General features: G+C 48.6%; 1 protein-coding gene and 2 long non-coding RNA genes across 3 annotated transcripts; 2 read left to right on the top strand and 1 right to left on the bottom strand.

The window, feature by feature from the left end:
• Positions 1-3950: 3950 nt before the first annotated feature.
• On the top strand, positions 3951-8799 carry LOC109761145 (uncharacterized). The gene is made up of 4 exons (XM_020319944.1): positions 3951-4015; positions 4098-5034; positions 7121-7609; positions 8704-8799. Exons 1-4 carry the CDS (start codon positions 3951-3953, stop codon positions 8797-8799), a joined length of 1587 nt encoding a protein of 528 aa, XP_020175533.1.
• A 1499-nt stretch (positions 8800-10298) lies between these two features.
• Positions 10299-10956, top strand: LOC141028069 (uncharacterized). Its single transcript, XR_012190326.1, has 2 exons — positions 10299-10662; positions 10742-10956. It is a non-coding gene; the product is annotated as an uncharacterized lncRNA (long non-coding RNA).
• Positions 10957-12497: 1541 nt separating this feature from the next.
• On the bottom strand, positions 12498-16095 carry LOC123495171 (uncharacterized). The gene is made up of 3 exons (XR_012189013.1): positions 15833-16095; positions 13041-15383; positions 12498-12931 (listed from the first exon to the last, which is right to left on the bottom strand). It is a non-coding gene; the product is annotated as an uncharacterized lncRNA (long non-coding RNA).
• Positions 16096-16587: the final 492 nt, after the last annotated feature.

Below are 16587 nucleotides of genomic sequence, written 5' to 3'. Positions count from 1 at the left end.
CAACGCCGGCGCCGAACACCGCCGCCCGGACCGCCTCACGTCGCCGCCGTCCACCCCACCTCTGCCCCGACCGGCCTCGTCGAGGCTCGCCGCCCCCTGTTCACCTGCCGCGCCCGTGAGCTCCACCCCCTCCCTCCTCTCCTCGCCGCGGTCGCCGCACACAGCCCACGCTCGTCGTGCTCCCGCTTCGCGCCACGCTCGCCCTGCCCCGTCCACGCTCTGCCGCCGCCGCCCCTCCCGCAGCTCCGCCCGGCGTTCGCGCCCGCTGACGAACGTGGCCCCGCACAGGCCCGCGCCCGGCTCTGCCCGCGCGCCCCCCGCCACCACCTCCACCGCTGCTGCCCAGCACCACCTGCGCCCACGCCGCCTCGCGCGGGCCACGCCCTACTGCAACCCGCGCGCGCCCGCGTCGTCTGCAGCCGCTGCTGTTCGTGCCGCTCGCCCGCCTCTGCTGCTCGCCCGGCTCGCTGCCGCTGCCTCTGCTGCTGCTAGCGCCGCCGCCACTGCCTCCCACCCCCTGTGCCGCGCGCCGCAGCCCTCTGCTGCACCCGCTCGCCGGCGAACGCTGCCCTGTCCGGCCCGAGGCAACCGGCCTCGCCGCGCCGGTGGCTGGCGCCCCACCCCCTGTCGATCTGGGTGTGCGCCCATTCGGGCTGGGCGCCAACGCCCGTTTGCCGCAACTGTTATGGCCCTCTAGGTCACTGACTAGGGGGCCCAGCCCCCTCTGAACGTTAAAACGTTTTAAAAGATATAAAAATAAATAAATAGTTAAGTTAATAATTAATTAATTAAGTTAATTATTCTATTTAAGTTAAACTAACTAGGTTTAGTTAACCTAATTGTTAATTAACCAGATAAACTGTTAGTTAGTGTTAGTAGTCAATGACATGTGGGTCCCCTTGACCCGTTGACTGGTCAATGTTGACCCAGTCAACAGCAGTTGACTGTTGACTGTTGACCGAATTAAAAATACCCCAAAATGTTTTATAAAACTTCAGAAATTAATAGAAATTAAACCGTAACCCGGATCAAAAAACTTTGAACATGAAAGTTGCTCAGAACGACGAGACGAATCCGGATACGCTACCCGCATATCCATGTGATGCCTCTAAATAGCTGAACATGAAACATTCCCCCTCCGTTCACCTGTCTGACAGATGTCCGGAATCGGGAATACTTTCTCGGAAGGGTTCCCCCCTTTTCAGTAACGTGCAACCATACGATAGGGCACACCCGACACAGCTTATCGCCTTGTCTTGTATTGTGCTGCTTTGTTTGCTTGTATTTACTGTTTCTTCCCCCTCCTTTCTCGATAGACCCCGAGACTGCCGACGACGCTGCCGTGAACGACTACTGCGTCGACGAACCCCCCTCCTTTTCAGCAGAGCTTCCTGGCAAGCAAACCCCCTTGAGCATCCCGATATCGCCTATTCCTTCTCTCTACTGCTTGCATTAGTGTAGTGTAGCATGTTACTACGTATCGTTTAATTCCTACTCTGTTGCATTGCCTGTCCTTGCTACTACTGTTGATACCTTACCTGCAATCCTAAATGCTCAGTGTAGGATGCTAGTATTTCATCAGTGGCCCTACACCCTTGTCCGTCTGCTATGTTATACTATCGGGCCGTGATCACTCGGGGTGATCACGGGTATATATATACTTTTACACTATGCATGACTAAAGTTGGTCGGCTCGTAGAGTACCCGCAGGTGATTCAGGTAAGTGGGGGTTGGAGGGGCAGGTGGTTCCATCCAGGTAGTGATGGGCCTGGGTTCCCGACGGCCCCCGAGTGACACTTTGTTGCGGAGCGACAGGGCAGGCAGAGACCACCCAGGTGAGAGGTGGACCTGGTCCCTGGTCGTTGTCCGCGGTTGTTTCAAGATAACACGCTAACGAGATTGGATATTTGATCTGAGTCTGGCTACGGCCTATACGCACTAACCAACAGACGTGGGCAAGTTATGGGCAGCTCAGCATCGTGGTATCAGCCGAAGCTTTCAACGACATCGGCAACAGAGCGGCGCGCGCCGATTTGGACCGCGTTAAGTAACCGCTGTGATCATGTGGGTTGCCAGGTCTGTTTTCGGCCGCCCACGTATCATCGGATAGCGCACGGGGCGATGGATCCAGACCCCTGTGTGTCTAGGTGATGGCGTGTTGACCTCTCGGAGAGCCTAAGTAGAATTGCGACGTGTTGATTCTCCCGAGGCCGGGCATGACCCAAAAAAGTGTGTGCGCCCGGAGGAGCAGAGAGCGTGTTGGGAATATGTGGTGCACCCCTGCAGGGAAGTTTATCTATTCGAATAGCCGTGTCCCTCAGTAAAAGGACGACCCAGAGTTGTATTCCGACCTCATGATAACTAGAACTGGATACTTAATAAAACACACCCTTACAAGTGTCAGATATACCACGGTGGTCGCTTTTCCACGGGTCAACGAGGAGAGGATCGCCGGGTAGGATTGCTACACGTGGATACTTGGTTAACTTACCAACTACTCTCTTCTCCTGCTTCAAGATGGAGGCTACCAGAAGCGTGGTCGTCGATAGGACTAGGTTCTCCCCCCTTATTCCGGCATTCTGCAGTTTAGTCCACAGATACTACCCCCTTCATTGATACCGATGCACATGTAGTATAGTTCTGATGTAAGTCTTGCGAGTAATTTGGATGAGTACTCACGCTGCTTTGCTACTTCTTTTTCCCCCATACTCGTTTGCTGCGATCAGATGATGGAGCCCCGGAGCCGGCTGCCACTACCGACGACGGCTACTACTATGCCGACTGTGCCTACTACTACGTCCAGGACGCTGACGGCCAGGAGTAGTTAGGAGGATCCCAGGCAGGAGGCCTGCGCCTCTTCGATCTGTATCTTTGTTTATGCTAGCCATCTTATGGCACCTGAACTTATGTCTGTACTCAGATATTTTTGCTTCCGCTGACACTTGTGCTCTTGAGCTTTTGTATTCGAACCCTCGAGGCCCCTGGCTTGTAATATGAAGCTTGAATTATTTTTATTTTATGTTTAGAGTTGTGTTGTGATATATTTCCATGAGTCCCTGATCGGATCGTACACGTTTGCGTGTATGATTAGTGTACGGTCAAATCGGGGGCGTCACAATGGTGCTCCCGATTTGTTTATTACGTTTACCTGTAACCCTAAGTGGCAGGAAATTGCCGATGCGCTGGCGTCCGAGCCTGGTCAGACCGCTGCTGATCGCCCGGACATCGTCGCTCGGGTTTTCCATATGAAATTCAGGGAGTTTCTGAAGGATGCGAAGAAAGGAGTCTTGTTTGGCAAGATTCGAGCCTGTACGTATTTGCTCTGCTGTTTTTATTTTTGTTAGCGTTAGCGTTGTTGTTCGTTGGTTCGTTTCGTTTTTCTGTTGCCGATCAACTTCATCTAACATTCCTTTTTTTAAAATAAACCGTAGATCTATATGTGGTCGAATTTCAGAAGAGAGGGCTGCCACATACACATACTCTTGTGTGGTTGAATCAGCGAACGACTGAACCATCTGCTTCCTTGATAGATAGCTATATATCGGCGGAGATTCCTGATTACGTGACGGATCCAGTCGGGTACGTGCTTGTGGATGAGTTCATGGTGCATGGTCCGTGTGGTGAGTTGAACCCGAGGTGTCCTTACATGAGGAACGACGCGTGCTCTAAACGGTTTCCGCGTTCGTTTAACAATGAGACTTCGAATTGACGAGAAGGGTTTTCCGTTGTACCGCCGTCGTGATGATGGTCGTTTTGTTTATAGAAATAAAGGGGCCGTACAGTTAGACAATCGGTGGGTTGTCCCTCATAATCTTGCTCTGCTCAAGAGGTTTCAGGCGCATATAAATATTGAGTGGTGCAACAGGACAAATTTGCTCAAGTATCTTTTTAAGTACGTTAATAAGGGTACTGATATTGCGCTTGTTCGGTTGCGCCATGTGGGTCAGCCCATGGAGATTGATAGTGGAGCTGCGCACTCTGGTAGAGATGAGATTGATGACTACATTAGGTGCAGGTGTGTCTGTTAGCTTGCTGCTTCCTGTTTCTTACGTGTGTGCTCTAGACGTTGCTAACGTGCTTTGTTGTTCTGCCTCTAGGTATATCTCTTCTTGTGAGGCTTGCTGGCGGATGTTTGCGTTTGACATTCATGGACAGGAGCCTTCTGTGGAGAGACTTGTCGTTCATATGCCCGAAATGAATAGGGCGATTTTTTCTGAGCATGACACGCTTGAGTCGGTTCTAAATAACCCGTTGGCTTGCAAGACTAGGTTGACCGAGTGGTTTGTTGCCAATCGGGATCATCCTGAGGCTAGGGCTCTCACATATGGTCAGTTTCCTTCGCAGTGGACGTGGGACGGTACTAACAAGGTCTGGCACAAGAGAAAGCGCGCGAGTAAATTTGGCGATAAGATTGGTAGAGTATACAATGTTCACCCTGGAACTGGTGAGCTGTTCTATCTGCGGCACCTTCTTATGCACGTGGCAGGCGCTACTTGTTTTGAAGATGTTAGAACATATGGAGGCGTGGTTTACGATACCTTTAAAGAGGCCTGTTTCGTTCGGGGTTTGGTTGGTGATGATAAAGAGTGGTTCAGGTTGTTTGACGAAGCTATTGTGTGGGCCACGCCTTATCAGTTGAGACATCTTTTCATGACTGTGCTGGTGTTCTGTGAGGTTAATAACGGGCGTGCTTTGTTTGATCAGTACTGGGAGAGTATGGTTGACGATATAGTCTATGACATTCAGCAACGGCTTCCCGATTTCATTGTACCACAGGAATCTCTGAAACATGAGTTGCTTCAGGAGCTGGCTGCGCTGTTTGCCAGGAATGGGTCGGCTCTAGCTTCTTTTGGTCTGTCTCCTCGCGTTGTTTCGTCGGCTGGACTCCCTTTTAATAGGCTGATCACCGAAGAGATGCAGTACGACAAGAGTGCTCTTGGGGTGTTGGCGCAGGAGCTCCGTGATAAGCTGAACGACGATCAGAGAGTCGTCTACAACGAGATTATGTGTGCTATCAATGAGGGGTTGCCCCGTGTTTTTTTTTTTTGTGTCTGGTCATGGCGGCACTGGCAAGACGTTCCTCTGGAATTGTATTGCTTCTACGCTGAGATCTCAGGGCTTGACTGTGCTTGCTGTTGCGTCTTCTGGTGTGGCTTCTCTGTTGTTGCCCAGTGGGAGGACCGCTCATTCTCGGTTCAGGATCCCGCTGGATATCGATGAAGGCTCTTTGTGTACTATTTCGAGGGGTTCCACTTTGGCTGCTCTTCTTGCGAAAGCCAGTCTATTTCTTTGGGACGAAGCCCCGATGACGAACCGAAGATGTTTTGAAGCCCTTGATCGAAGCATGAGCGATGTGCTATCTGTTGGGAACGTAGTAATTTAAAAAAAATTCCTACGCACATGCAAGATCATGATGATGCATAGCAATGAGAGGGGAGAGTGTGTCCACGTACCCTCGTAGACCGAAAGCGGAAGCGTTATCACAACGCGGTTGATGTAGTCGTACGTCTTCACGATCCGACCGATCTAAATAACGAACGTACGGCACATCTGAGTTCAGCACACGTTCAGCTCGATGACGTCCCTCGAACTCCGATCCAGCCGAGCTTTGAGAGAGAGTTCCGTCAGCACGACGGCGTGGTGACGATGATGATGTTCTACCGACGCAGGGCTTCGCCTAAGCACCGCTACGATATTATTGAGGTGGAATATGGTGAAGAGGGGCACCACACGGCTAAGAGATCAATAATCAATTGTTGTGTCTATGGGGTGCCCCCCTGCCCCCGTATATAAAGGAGCAAGGGGGGAGGCGGCCGACCAAGGACGAGGGCGCGCCAAAGACTCCTCCTTTCCTTGTTGGAGTAGGAGAGAAGGAAAGAGGGGGAGAGGGAGAAGGAAAAGGGGGCTGTACCCCTTGTCCAATTCGGACCAGAGGGGGGGTGCGCGCCTCCTTCTTTTTGGCCTCTCTTCTCTATTCCCGTATGGCCCAATAAGGCCCAATACTTCTCCCCGGCGAATTCCCGTAACTCTCCGGTACTCCGATAAATACCCGAATCACTCGGAACCTTTCCGAAGTCCGAATATAGTCGTCCAATATATCGATCTTTACATCTCGGCCATTTCGAGACTCCTCGTCATGTCCCCGATCTCATCCGGGACTGCGAACTACCTTAGGTACATCAAAACACATAAACTCATAATATAATCGTCATCTAACTTTAAGCGTGCGGACCCTACGGGTTCGAGAACTATGTAGACATGACCGAGACACGTCTCCGGTCAATAACCAATAGCGAAACCTGGATGCTCATATTAGCTCCCACATACTCTACGAAGATCTTTATTGGTCAAACCGCATAACAACATACGTTGTTCTCTTTGTCATCGGTATGTTACTTGCCCGAGATTCGATCGTCGGTATCTCAATACCTAGTTCAATCTCGTCACTGGCAAGTCTCTGTACTCGTTCCGTAATACATCATCCCGCAACTAACTCATTAGTTACAATGCTTGCAAGGCTTATAGTGATGTGCATTACCGAGTGGGCCCAGAGATACCTCTCTGACAATCGGAGTGACAAATCCTAATCTCGAAATACTCCAACCCAACAAGTAGCTTCGGAGACACCTGTAGAGCACCTTTATAATCACTCATTTACGTTGTGACGTTTGGTAGCACACAAAGTGTTCCTCCGGTAAACGGGAGTTGCATAATCTCATAGTCATTAGGAGAATGATGTGATCCCGTTAATCAAATGACAACTCATGTCCATGGCTAGAAAACTCAACCATCTTCGATTAACGAGCTAGTCAAGTACAGGCATACTAGTGACACTATGTTTGTCTATGTATTCACACATGTATTATGTTTCCGGTTAATACAATTGTAGCATGAATAATAAACATTTATCATGAAATAAGGAAATAAATAATAACTTTATTATTGCCTCTAGGGCATATTTCCTTCACTATCTGCTGACGACGCTCATATGTCGAAACTTCCATTTGGGGGCAAGACGGTCGTGTTCGGTGGTGATTTTCGTCAAGTTTTGCCAGTTGTCGAAGGAGGGGCTAGGAATGACATTCTGGATGCTTCTCTTATTACGTGTCCCCTTTGGCAGCATGTTAAAGTGATGAAGCTAGAGATCAATATGCGGTTGATGCACCCTGATTTGTTGGCTGCGGATGTACGGGAGTGTTCTGAATTTGCTGATTGGGTTCTAAGTATTGGAGAGGGTACTGTGCCTGCGCACGCGAGGGAAGGCGAGGATTCGGCTTGCTGGATAACTATACCTGATGATCTTGTGGTTGGCCCTTCCTCTTCTAATATACGGGCGGCTATCGATAGCATTTATGATGATTTTTTTAACAAATATTCTGATCCTGATTATCTCGCGGAGAGGACGATTGTGTGTCTGACTAATGCTGCTGTGGATGAGATCAATGATGTTATTTTTGAGTCGGTTCCAGGGAATGCTTCGACTTACTATAGCGGTGATACAGTATCAGAATCAACGGATTTTGTTTTTGATGTTGATCTGCTCTATCCGCGTGAGTTTCTTCATTCTATAGATTATAACAACTTCCCTCAGCATATACTTAATCTGAAGGTTGGTGCGCCGGTGATGCTTCTGAGGAATATTAATCAGTCGATTGACTTATGCAACAGTACTCGGTTGATGTTGGGTGAGGGAGTCCTTCAAGCAAAAATCATAATGGGAACCCATGCTGGCAAATGTGTGTGCGTCCCTAGAATTGTTCTGAATTCTACAGGTTCCAGGTGGCCGTTTACGCTGCGGCGTTGTCAGTTTCCTATCCGTGTATGTTATGGTATGACTATTAACAAAAGTCAAGGTTAGACGTTGTCCAAGGTATGCGTCTATCTTCGTAGGCTTGTTTTCTCCGATGGGCAGCTCTATGTGGCTGTTTCGCGTGTTACTTCGCGTGCCGGCCTAAAGCTTCTTATCGAGGACGATGACGGTGTCCCTACGAATGAGACTAAGAATCTTGTGTATAGAGAGGTCATTGGCCGCTTTTAGAGGACGTTGGCTGGGTGGATTATGGTAGCCTGTCCGACTGGATGGATTGTCTTGTGTCGTGTTTTGTTCTCCGTTGTTGTTGTGGATGGTTTAAGAGGGAATAGGCTGCAACTCGGAGGAGCTGGGCCTTTCCATTGTAATGGCGTGTGCTCTGGGGTCGCTTGCCTTGTTGAATGTTTGTTTGTGATGGACGGGTTTGTTGTAGATGCTACGTGTTTTTAAGTACGTATCGTCCTCTCCGCGTGTCTTCGACTCCGTTGTCTGTGTATCTGTGCTGGGTCGGGGTGTAAGCAGTTTACGTGGTGTGTGTATCTATTTAGTGAATATCTACATGGCCTTTGTCTGGTAGTCGCTGTCAGAGGATAGTGAGACGCTCGGAGTCTTGGGCACTCAGGCCGACTTCCGTGTTTTGGAAGTCGGCCTGGGTGACGGGTGTACAGGAGCGAATGCGCGCACACACGTAGCAAACCGAGGACAGGATTGACTCGGCACCTGTACTCGGGCAGTTGAAGGCACGTGGAAGGGACGACTTAGCTCTCACTGAAAAGAGACGATACTTGTCCGTCCAGTGAAGAAGAAATGCCCAGGCTTCATCTACGTACAACTGTACAGGGTACGCTGTCAGAAGATCCAGCAACGTGGACAACCTGTCTCTGCCGTGACAGGTACGAGCGTACACGCGTCTTTTTGGAGGATACCCATGCGGCCTCATGGTCGTCCACGCGTACAGCTACACTGTGCACATGGACCTTTGTATGTAGCTGCTATGCGTACCGTGTTCGCCCATACACGCCGGAGCAGAATGGCAGAGCGCAGGAAGAATACCACATAAAAAATAGTCCGTAACGCTACACGGCCGGCCTGCACACAAACACACAGTCTGCTGCGCGTCGGTAGGAAGCGTGTGCAGAGCGTGATGTGGTCCTATTGTGTCGGCCAGTGCTATAGGTCGACTCACGATGGACTGTGTCTTGTGGGCTCGCGCAGCGGGCACGTGGGAGTCGTCTGCGAGGGAGTCGTCTGTGGTGTCAGCAGTGTTGTACCGTCGCGTCGTCTTAGTGTCGTATCGAAGAGGGCCAGGAGTGTACCTCTATTATATGTTCATGTTGGGTGTGTACACCTATGACGTCGCAGGGTCCGTGTCCGCCTGGTGGTGCCCCGGTCATCGTTCCCCTCTCCTCCTCGCCGTGGGCTGATGTTGCCGCCACTCATGATCTTAGCCTGGACTTCCTCCCCTGGTCGGAATTCGGGGATTTCAATTGGGAGATCGCCGACGCTCGGGGCGGTCTGCTGCTCCTCTTCGATCCGTTGGAGTCAGAACTCATTGTCTGCGATCCCTTCGCGCAGCGGTACAGGCATATCCTCCCCTCTGCGCGGTTTCGTGGCTGCAGGTTTTTGGGTGCTTTCGTACTCCACGGCGAGGATGTGGGTGTGCGCATCGGACTGTCAAACTTCAGGGTGACGTGTGCTCTCTACAACCATTACCAGGGCACCGCCAGGGCTTGCGCGTTCTCGCCCGCCGGCGCTGGTCGCTGGACTTCCTTTAGCACGGTCGTGTGCGGCACCGGGTACTGGGATGCTAACGGAGCGCGTTTGCGCTTTGCGGGCTGTGGGACTGATGGATCGGTGGCGTATTGGACAATCGGAGGCGTCCGCGTTCTTCTTGCTCTCGACAAGGAGGCCGCTGAGCTATCGTCTTCTGTCTTACCGGACGGTGAAGACTACGCTACGTTTCGTGGCATGCGCCACGCGTCAGAGTACGCCTACGAACTGAAGTGGCCTCCTACCATCCGAGCATGCTTATCGTGTTTGCATTCGGCTTCGGAATGGTGATTACGATGTTCCTGTTCCAGTGGTTTTTTGGTTAGTTTATCGGTTTCTCTTGGCAGCGTTTTTGCGTCACGAGGGCCGGCTGTCTAGGCTTGACTGTAATCCATTGCCACTAGAGGTTATCTCTGAAATTGGCTGTGCTCTGTCTGCTCGGAGTAGCAAAAATCTTCTATTTTGAGACATTTTACGGTGCATCAGATGAATTTTGGTCGTTCATTTTTCTGTATGGATGGCCCAGATATGAAAATACTACTCCAGATTTCTGGTAGTATATTTTGCGATCAGGGGTAGTTTCGGTAGTTCACTGTTTAACGAAAACGCGGGCTGGTTCCCCCGAAAAACAAGTGAAGGGCATTAGTGGAATTTAACGTGATCATTTGTTTTTTCAATAGCCATCGTCGCCCTTCCTCGCCCACAGTCTGACGGCCCACGCACAGAACCGAATGAAAGGTGAAAGAAAAAGGGCGACCGATGGCGGCGCTATGGCGACAGGATGACGGCGAACCCCGGTCGCCGTGAGTACCCTCCGCGCAGTATTTACGGGCGGTATGGTTTGGCGCCCCGCCGTACTCGGAGGAGCCAGCACCGCGGGCGCCGCCCCTCCCCGGTTTCCTAGGCGGCTGTGGTCGGCGGCTAAATGTCCCAGCCGCCCGTGTTCCCCTCCTAAGCTGCGGGATGTGGAGCGGGTCGCCGAGGGGGAGGACTAAGGCGAGACGTCGCCGGCATGCCCCGTCGCTGTCAAGGCCCTACGCGCCGCCGACCAGTGCCGTACAGATCTGTCGCGGCCGATGCAGGTACTCGCATCCGACCCATCGATCCATTGGCCCCCATTTCTTTTGTCGAGTTCCTAAGCTAGCTTGTCCATCGTAAAAGCTGATCCAGCCATGGTCCTCGCCTAGGAGGAGGACGAGTTTCATCACACCAGCAGTAGTTCAGGTCCATGCTCATCCTCTCTGCTCATCTTGTGTCGTTGTTCAAATTCAGAAATCAACACTAGCTTGTATAGCAGCAAGTCCGAAAGTAGCTCATGTACACAATGATTTTTATTGTATGTGATATTAGTGCAGAGGATGTGCAGTTTCAGATTCCACAGAGAGCATGTTTCAGTTTCAGATTAAGTCATAGTCATATGAACAGACATTCCAGTTCAGACACCTGTTAAACACTCAGAGGTTAGGCAATGGCTAGTTCCCAAGTTGGTGGCCAAGTTGGCTCATCCTTTGACATTTTGTAACGGGGTAAGCAAACAGGACAGCATTTGCCTATCATTCATTGGCATAATACAGAACTGAAACCCCAGGTTTAAAAAGGATGTGTTGCTTTCAAGGACACAAGTAGCAAGGAAATTGCGCCCGGTAGTGTAAAGCCACTTAGAAATTTGGTTTTTGAAGCACATCCTATAAACCAAAGGGAATTGCATCATTAAACAAAGAATACAAGATTTTGTGCATGAAAGACTTTAATTAAAAATTAATGTAGATATTCAATGCAGATAAAAGTAGTAATGTACGGCAATTTGCCGTATATATGAAATAGCACAACCAAAAAAATTGTTTGATACATCTCTGCTGTATAGATAAAGTAATAAAATTGAAAACGGTGTGGAAACCGTCTACGGGGCAAAAACCACACCACGCCCAATCCTATTAACTCTACCCTAAGTCCAGCAACACACAACTATAGTGCGGAACCATCGTCTCCTGAGACATCTCCGCTGTCGTTGTGTCCGTCGTCACCTCCGAGGTCGAGATCTTCTAAATCATCTTGTAAATCAACTGCTGGTATGGCCTTCCGAACTTTCAACTCATTGTGAGGTGAATTGATCAAGGCAGCAGCAAGCCATCTTCTGAACTGTCTTATGTCATCCTGCATAGGAGGTAGACGTTAGGACCCTTTGTATATGTGAAAGTTAAGTTAGATAGGGAAGATGTAGTTACCTGGTTGAATATTGCCGACAATCTCACTCCGGTCCAATATTGGATGAATTTCAACACCCAGAGAGCACAGGAACAGCCATCTGTTTGCTGTGGCACTTCATAGTCTTTGATAGGCCACGAAGCCACTTGATTGTCCGGCCATCTACTTCCTTGCATTCCATTTTCCATCACTGCTATATCAATATGTGTTTCCATTCCAAGAAGCTGCAAGTAACATATCACTCAATTTAGTACCGTATTCGTATAAACTGTAAGTTATATAAAATGTTGTTAGAGCCTCACCGCAGCAATTACTTCTTTCCGGTTGTTGCGTGATTGGAGTGAGTCCAGAATTTGAATCTCCCTCTTTTGGGAGTTGACAACAGCCAGGAACCAGTGGTTCTTGGGAATATTTGAAGGTAGGAAAATCTGCGTGCAAAATTTGTAAGTGGTTTGAAGTGCCTAAAAATAAAATTTCTTATTATTATAACAGAAGGGTGGATGTTGTTACCATGTCATGTTTAAGGTAGTTATCTCCCCATTTAGTGCCTGATTTGCCGCTTAAAACATCCAAGGTACAATTCGGGACTGTGCCATCTCTCTTCAGGATGTTGACGATGGTCGACCTTTCGACATACACGATTGGTTACAATCAAGTCGTATATTTCTTGCCGAAGAGATAAACCCATGTTTTGTTTCTTGTTGATGGGATTGGAAGTAACTTTCTAGAATCCTCCAAAATTTTCCTATCTAAAATATTTTGCATGCAATCCCGTAGGGCGTGCATGCCTCATCTCCTTCCGTTGCTAACGATAGCTACTTTTCTTTTTTCTGGAAAGAAAACAAAATCGCCGGTCGGTTATCTATTTCTGTTAGACTACGCATATGTATCATTTATCTCCCCACGAAGGGGCCCCACCTCCCTTCCAATCACGCCCTCAGAAAAAAGCGTTCGCTACACATATTAATACGACGAATAACGTTCTCATATAATGTGCAGCACTGCTATACAGACGACTGTACTTCTGAAAATGCATAAACTTACTTGAAAGGTCTTTTGTTCTTAGCACACACTTCGTCATTGTTCTCTTTTCTCTTTCTCCCCCGAGTCATCATACTAACTTCAGTCACCTTTGCTGAAGCTTTCCTGTGTAGTGCAAAACATTGTTTAAATTGCACATATTACCATGCTTCAACAACAGTTCGACTTGCACAAGTACAGTAGACAAGATACATGAATTTTTTTTAAAACTTACTTCACCGGTTTCCTCTTCTTAGCACGATCCTCTTCTTCTGCCGCCTCTTCTTCTTCTTCTTCTTCTTCTTCTCCTCCTTCTTCTTCTCCTGCTTCTTCTACAGTATTGTTCACTTTTTTCTTCCTCCCCTACTCAACTGACCATGAACTTTCCTGCAAAAAGTAAACCATATTGACAGGCTGCAACCAAGAAATGAACATATGCAGTACACATCAAAATGACCAAACACTTACTTCAATGTTTTCTTTTTTGCTTGCAAATTCTCCAGGAATGGCTTCAACCTCTTATTCGATTCTTTGGCTGGTCTGCCTTTGGGATTTATTATTGGTTTAGGGTCTTGGACTTGATCTGTAAACCATTGCCGCGCCCCAGAAAAATAAGCCGGCATAGGAACAAATGATGGCGTGCCAGTATTCCCATCATTTTTGTTGCCCTCGTCCAATATGCTCCTCAGGTACTCCATCACCTTTTCTGACTGCATTTCACTAGCTGAGGCCGTGAATAAAGCCTCACTAGCCATATTGCGCAGTTCATGGTACTTATCCATCTGTTCTGACCATACATGTGTATTGGCACTCCTCACAGAACCGAAAGCAGGCTTGGCTTGCATTGTCCATCTAGCCTTCACACAACATGCGGGGATGGTGCATATCCCATTCTACTTCAAAACGCAAAATATATGAGCACATGGAAAATCCTCGCTTTCCATCTTCCTACATCCACAATATGCACTTTCCATCTTAGATCCATCAAAAATACATGTGACATGGAACCTAACGTGCACCGACTCTTTGCGAGCAACTCCATAGCTAACCAAACCAGTGTCCTCTTCCACCTCAAGAACATTTCATCTTGATAAGTTGACAATCTCGTCCTTTACCTTACTGAACATAACAGGGGTATAAATAGATGAGGCACTTATCTCAAGTGGATCGGCAGTCAATCTAGTGAAGAAGATTGTGTGCGAAGCTACGTCGTCCAATGCTGCTTCATTCCTACGCAAAACTGACACACAGTGTTCAACGTGTTGCACGAGATCAACGAGTTTCATTCTCCTATTCAGGTGCACATGAAGCCTCGAGTTTAGAGACTCACTCCTCTGATTGCTCAACATCCCTAGGAAATACCTTCCCTTGTTATATGCTACAGACCACTTTTCTCTCAGCTCGTACATCCTGTGAATCCATGCATCTTTCTTTTTCCTTGTGATTCTGAATCTCTTCTTATAAGCCAACCAGCGTCTCTCAAACTCATGAACCTCCATGGCATAGTAAATAAATTTCCTAAATTCCTTAAGCTTTTCCTTTCGGAGGTGAAGCACCATATTCTGCTCGATATGCCAGCTGCACAGACGGTGATATGTGCTAGGCCAGACTGATGATATGGCTTTGGCCATTGAAACGTCGCCGTCTGTGATCGCTGAAATGGGATGCTTCTGGTGCATTGCCTCCAAAAAAACCTGAAGCAGCCACTCATATGAGTTAGCCGACTCGTCGGATACAAGACCAACCCCAAACACGACTGTGCTGCGGTGATGGTTCAGTCCCACAAATGGAACAAACGGCAACCTATATTTGTTTGACCGGTATGTGCTGTCAAACACCACCACACCACCAAATTCAACATAGTCCAAGCGAGATTGGGCGTCTGCCCAGAATATGTTCTGCAGATGCCCATCACTGTCTGTGGTGTATCTGTAAAAAAATCTGGGTCTTTCATCTGTTGTGCTGTCATGTAGTTCAGCATAAATTGAGCATCGCTACCTTCTATCTTTTTCTTCTTCTCCAACGCGACATGGTTATACAGATCGCGAGATATAAATCCAACCTTGCCCAAACCACCAGCCTGCTTCTCCATCACATCCATTATCTGATGTGTGCGAAGTCCACCAACCGAGTACTCAATGACATCCGCCTTCTGTGGATCGGTCATGCCACGATGAGACCACAAGAAAGGTGACAACTCAGGATTTATGAATGGATGGCTATGTTGGTCAACAAAATTCTTTACAAACCACAATCCAGTGCTTGCTTGAAGCTCAACCTGCAAAAGAGCAGGACAACCACACCGAAAGAGTGCCCTTGGCGTCCTTTTCTTGTCGGTTTCATCAAAGTGCTTTACGTCACGATATCCTTGTTTGCAACACACAAACGTCCTCCGGTATGCATTTTCCTTGTTTCCCTTATATTTCAGATCGCCCTTTCTAACACCAAACCCTTTGTTCTTCGCATACCCTAAGTAGAACTTGTACGCTTCGTTCTCACTTTTAAATGTCTGCCTGACCATCGAGTCGTACTCCATAAATTCATCTATCGAGATGCCTTCGCCAGCCATGCCGATATCCTGCCATAAGAAACAGCAAAACCTGTTACATATTTACATGAAAGAAAATACGCTGCAACTAAAACATATTAATTATACATTGTCAATGATTATCATCTGTAACTGAACCAATAATCTCTGACATCCTTACTAATTTTCTGAGCAGCCAAGAATCCTACTGGCCATAGTTTTTAACCCATCGTTTTCATGTTCTAAGAAATCTGTATTATGTTCTTGTAAGAAGTAACATGCATCCCACAATATCAAACTCATAATCTGAGAGTTCTCACACACACACTACTATTTCTTGCTAGGAAAAATGAGAAGAACTAGGAACCTCTCACACACTACTAATCCAGCATCCACACGGACAGAAAACCCAGCAGCCATTTTCGGATTCGTATTGCGTGCACAGCCAACATCCATGTGCGCCCAGCTATGGTGTTTGGGGAGCATCAGAGGCAACGTACCTATGCGAGGGATCTCAACCACGACGCGCGGAGGAACCGATCTCGGCCGCCGTCCGAAGATCCTTCGATGGAGAGAGAGGGCCGCCGGGCGGCGCTGGCCGGCTGCCCCGTTGAAGATCTTGGGGCCCGTCCAAGATCTTGCGGCGGCGCCCGCAGGGCGGGAGACGGAGCGGCCGCCCCAGTGCGACTCAGGAAACGGCGACCGATGGGCGGGGGAAGGAGCGACCGCAGGGCGGGAGAAGGAGAGGCGGCCCCTGTGCGACTCAGGCAACGGCTGCCGGGCAGAGAGGCGGCGGCAGAAAAATGAAGAACGCGAGAAGTGAAACCTACGATAGGGCAATTCTATTCCAGCTGTGATTACTTACGTTATTAATCACAGCAATTACCCATATTATTAATTAATAACATTATCATTAAGAAAGGACTAATCTACCCTTACAACCAATTCCTAAAATGTCCTCAAGAGAAAAAAACAGGGATCAATAATGACCATTGGATCAACTATATACTACCCACTATTTACAGGAGTATGATGCACCGTAAAATGTCTCTCTATTTTGTACCTCAGCGTACCTTCCGTGAGGGCGACTCAGACCTCTATCGTTGCAGTGGCGTCTTCTGGGGGCGGGCGATTTCGGCTCTTGCTTTGTGTGTTGGTAGTCTCTATGGTCGTGGACACCGCTAATGACAAGCTAGCATTCTTCCATGGTTTTAACGTCCGAATTTCAGAAGCATATTACGTTGATATTCAGGAT

The sequence above is a fragment of the Aegilops tauschii genome, chromosome 7 (assembly GCF_002575655.3).
Source record: "Aegilops tauschii subsp. strangulata cultivar AL8/78 chromosome 7, Aet v6.0, whole genome shotgun sequence".
Lineage (NCBI taxonomy): Eukaryota > Viridiplantae > Streptophyta > Magnoliopsida > Poales > Poaceae > Aegilops > Aegilops tauschii.
The sequence above is the reverse complement of the archived record's forward strand: the minus strand, read 5'-3'. Positions and strand labels throughout refer to the sequence as shown.

What these genes read in the sequence shown, in the direction of transcription:
- LOC109761145 (XM_020319944.1), top strand. Translation starts at nt 3,951, where the DNA reads ATGGAGATTGATAGTGGAGCTGCGCACTCTGGTAGAGATGAGATTGAT. An exon ending in TCAATGAGGGGTTGCCCCGT is followed by an intron (nt 5,035 to 7,120) that starts GTTTTTTTTTTT and finishes CCCCTTTGGCAG; the next exon opens with CATGTTAAAGTGATGAAGCT. An exon ending in AGCATATACTTAATCTGAAG is followed by an intron (nt 7,610 to 8,703) that starts GTTGGTGCGCCG and finishes CTGCCGTGACAG; the next exon opens with GTACGAGCGTACACGCGTCT.